The following is a 4,657-nucleotide window of genomic DNA, read 5'->3' as shown; positions in this document are numbered from 1 at the left end:
ACTGGAGATATGAGCAATTACGGCATGCGGAGGAAGGTTTTCTGCATTAGTCTCGACTAAATGTATGAACCAAAAGGCATGAATTAAATAAAACGGGATGCAAAAACAAGCTCCTACCTTCTAGCGTCACTTTCGTCCGCCATCTTGGTGTGTCCTCTCCGGCTCACGGAAAATCCCAGCCGTTGCACGTATACGGCAGTGGATCTATTGATTGCTGCATAACATACGGTCTGGGTATATTTAAATTTGAGACAGCGGCCTACATAAGGGACTACGTTAAACAATTTTTCAGTTGCCTTTATCCTTTATAATAACATAATATCTATTTTATCAATTCCATCCTCGCGTCTTTATTTCTTATGTTCGGTCGTTCAGTAAAATCCAAAGCAGAGTGGTGGCGGTATGTTAAAACATGTTTGCCCTATTGATAGGCATGGTAGATCTATAGACGAAATAAAAATATGATCTTTTGAATGGGGTATTTTGTTCTTCAGCTTAAGATAAAAGTAGCATATTCAAGCGCGTCAGTTACTTTCATTTTCGATGGTAGTATGAGATACGTGTTTTTTTTCCACCAAAAAGTATGTATACGAAACATTTACTTCTTGTTCTATTACAAAGAATGGGTATGATGCGGGCAGTATATAGCTACATTGAACATTCTGCCAAAAACGCGTTGACAGCGACAAAACAGTGTTTCAGTTAAGAATGATTTGTGGCAATTCAAACTTCAAAGATTATCAGCCGAAAATTTCGTAATAATTGCAGGAAATTTTACCATACTGTGTATATCTAGCCTATTAAATACATCTACCCATTTCGTTTAAAAAATAAACTCTGGGCGGCAAAAATGATGGTACTATCACTTGCCACAATGTGTAACTAATGTAAAATGACACAGAGAACATCAGTGCGGTTATGTATACGCCGAGATATAGTCACATACCAAATGGATTTTCATTGTATATAGTATACGGAAACTGATGAAGCATCAGAACTTATGTTGACCAAATGCTTTTAACAGCAATACATTTGTTGGTTTTTGTGTTGTTGTTCTTTATGTTTGATTTTACGTCACACCGACACAATTTAGGTAATGATGGCGACTTTCCAGTTTTTGATGGCAACATAAGACCCTAGGTGCCCCTTCGGGCATTATTTCATCACGGACGAGAACCTAAGTGGATTTACAGACCTTCCGAAAGCCAGCTGGATGTACGCTCCAAATGCCCAAAAACTGTTAAAATTCTAATGTAAAGACAAATAAATCTCACCTTTGAATACGCATGATACATATACGCTTAATATAAAAAAAGCAACAAATAGATTAAAACTTGAAGTTCCCATTAGATTTTACACTGATCTTGTGTTGACAAATTATAAGAATATGACTAGTTCCTTTGATGATCTTTGACAGTCCTTAATAATTCAAGGTATTCTAACCAACATTCATCTACATTTTACAGGTAAGTGGTCAAAATTTCGAATTAATAGATATAACGCACCTTCCGTAACAGGGTTGTTTGTTTTGGCCGGTGACAGAAAAATCCCTTTTTACACGTTCTTTTAAATTAGCAGTATCGATATGTAATAAAGGAAACAACTATTATGTTTGGTCTCAGATTAAGGTCTGAGCTCAAACTTAAAGCAACCCGAACCATCTCCACCTTTGACTTGAATTTTATCCAGGTAGTCAGACTGACACAGTCGACGGCTAATTTACGTTACCCTCTTTAAATTCGGGACTCATTTAGCTTCAATAATTACTAAAGTAATTGTCAACGGGGTAGCTATGCGTAAGAGAGCCCACATACCGTGTCACCTGTGCACTTGATCGCTCGATATATTAATGGACGTCATATATTGTATGACAGAATTGAAATTCAGCGTTTGAAAAATTATTGTGTCATGTATCGTGGACATACCGGATCTCGAACCGCTAAGCATTCCGCAATAGTTATGAGTATACTGAGGAAACTATGAAATAAAACACCAACAACTAAATATTCAGAATTCAATTTTACCTACTTCTGTAAAGATTAACTTCACAATATCAATAAAATTTCATGTTAATATGAAATATGAGTGCAACAACAATTGTCCGCCATTTTGTATTTTTATGACCTATTCTCGAACCGCTTATAAATTTACAGTTCAGTTCATAAAGTCTACTCAAAATTTGTTCTGAACATCTGAAATAAGTGTCAAACATAGAAACTTATCTACAAACGTCAATAACACTAACAACTTATTTTCTATTCTTCAGTATTTGACTTTTTATCATGACAGGGACATATGAATTCATCACCCAGCCTGATAACATTCTGGGCACAACAAAATTTCAAATGTGTCCAATGCTTGCAGCCTTGGACATCGCATTGTGCCCACTTTGTGAAAACTACTGATGTACAGTTATGAAGTTCTACTGGCTGAAATAAACCACAGACACAGCATGTTTCAGTATTATCATCATCATCATCTGAACTCACATCAGAAGCACTAGAATTCACCAAGTTAATATGAGACGGTCCTGGAACTGGTTCTGGTTGAACTAACTTGCTTTTTGGTAGAAATTTCTTTACTGATTTAACAGGTTGACTAGATTTTGTCCTTTTTGAAGACATACTGGTTTCTGGTAATTTAGTGTTGATGTTTTTAACAAGTTCTGCTTCAACAAGAGGGTTGGTAATAACTTTGCCAGATACAAGATTGCTAAGGGTGCTCTTCTTTGCAGATTGGTTGTAATCTTTTTTCTTATCGATTACACTTCTTTCAGAATGAAAGAAAGCATCAGTGTCTGGTTCAGGTAGGTTTTCATCTGGTAAGATTGATTTATTCTCATTTGATGTGTCACAGTATGGTTCAGATGGTATGAACTGATCTGGACTTACTGCATTACTATTAAATGGGAATATTCCAGTCTTCTGGAATGCAGATCTCAGGTTTGAATTCGACATGGCAGCTACATATGAAGTAGAGGCAAGAGAAGACACATTGTACCTTGTGATTTTAGATGCTGGATTTTGTCTAAGAAACCGATGACAGCTGGCATTTTAAATCCTTTGTAATGGACCGAAGCAGCCAACGTCCAGTGGCTGCAGAACATGGCTTGTGTGAGCAGGTAAAACAAAAATAATTACATTATTTCTCTTGGCCCATTCTAGCACTGGTAGGTTTATGTGAGATTTGTGTCCATCCAAAATGATTAGTATTGGTTGGTGCTGGTCTGCACGCTGGATGTACTTTATGAAGTGTGACTGCAAGTATTTAAGAAAAACAGTAGAATTGGACCATCCAGAAGGTGACATGGTTCCATCAGAACCTGGAGTTGTTCCAGCTAAGAGGTCGTCACTCATACGTTGTCCTATGAAAACAAAATAAGGTGGAATCTGTGTCCCAATGGCATTTCCACATCCTATTATTTTAGTTACAGATGATCTTGATGATTTGATGGAAGGTACTCTAGAATGGCCACTGACGATATAAGGAGGAACATGCTCAGTTTGAACACCTTTTTCGTCAATGTTATAAATGCATTCTGGCCTGTCCATCAAATTACTGGCTTCAAGAACGGCTTGCAGATTTTTGAAATAATCACTGACTGCTGCTTGGCTTGTAGATGCAGCCCTGTAGTTAGAAAGGGCTCTCGGTTTGATAACACGTATTTCTGGCCACCTATCCCTGAATCCTTTGAACCACTTTATGCTAAGAGGCTTGTCCTTAGGCCTCTTACCCAGATACACTGCATAGTTGCTGACCTTATCTACCACTTCACTAATTGTAAAGCCATAACCTAGCTGAGCCATGGTTTTGATGTGGTCGACAAATTTGGCCTCTTGTTCCTGACTGAAGAGTGGAGCAGGACCAGGTTTTAATGCTTCAGGGTCAATGCGTCCTTTAACCCGATCACGCAAGGTAGAATGTGGAACTCCATACTGCCTAGCAGCAGTTTTTATGGGCGTGCCGTTCTCCTTCACAAACTTATATGCGTTGTACAGGGCTGTAGGTGAATATCTACCATTCTTCAAGACTCTCTTTACAGGATGAGCCTGAAAAATAAAATAGATGCTTCATTTTAAGTATGAAAGAATAAAGAGAAAACAAAATGCACACAAGAAATGCACATTGCAATTTTGTAGAACGTAAGATATGAACTGTACTGTAAATACACTACTGAGCTATAAATATGATGTCACATGATTGTCACGTGACTTTTGAGCAGCAGACAGCCGGCTGCCCCTCCCACTTCTGTGTTTTCTTCAAAAAAACATATTTTAGGTCAGAAAAATAAACTGGGTTTATAGGGATGTAAAAGAAATAGTAATTTTCAGATTTTTTCATAACAAAAAAAAAATCCATCGTATTACCTGTTTAAAACGCATTGTTAGACTTTGACAGCCGCGAGCGTCTTGTTTGTAAACAAAGCACCTGAACTCACGAACTGATGACGTCATACGCATTTCCGGAAGAAAGCAACACGCGAAAAACTGAAAGGTTCGAGGTTAGGTACGGTTCGAGATCAGGGACTTAGACGATAGAGCTTGTTTAGTACGTAAAGAAGGCTATAGATTCTAAGAAGGCTGAAGCAGTTGACGATTTTGTACCGTACACGTTTTTCTTGGATTATGCATTTGAAAAACACTGTGATTAAAGGTAT

At 37.7% G+C, this 4,657-nt stretch overlaps 1 protein-coding gene across 1 annotated transcript; it reads right to left on the bottom strand.

Moving 5' to 3' along the window:
- Positions 1–2,006: 2,006 nt before the first annotated feature.
- LOC123553374 (uncharacterized) lies at positions 2,007–4,435 on the bottom strand. The gene is made up of 2 exons (XM_045343104.2): positions 4,368–4,435; positions 2,007–4,049 (listed from the first exon to the last, which is right to left on the bottom strand). Exons 1-2 carry the CDS (start codon positions 4,380–4,382, stop codon positions 3,054–3,056), a joined length of 1,011 nt encoding a protein of 336 aa, XP_045199039.2. The 5' UTR covers positions 4,383–4,435; the 3' UTR covers positions 2,007–3,053.
- Between the last annotated feature and the right edge of the window lie 222 nt (positions 4,436–4,657).

The sequence above is a fragment of the Mercenaria mercenaria genome, chromosome 4 (genome assembly GCF_021730395.1).
Source record: "Mercenaria mercenaria strain notata chromosome 4, MADL_Memer_1, whole genome shotgun sequence".
Classification (NCBI taxonomy): Eukaryota; Metazoa; Mollusca; class Bivalvia; order Venerida; family Veneridae; genus Mercenaria; species Mercenaria mercenaria.
This window is presented reverse-complemented; position numbering and strand designations above follow the sequence as displayed.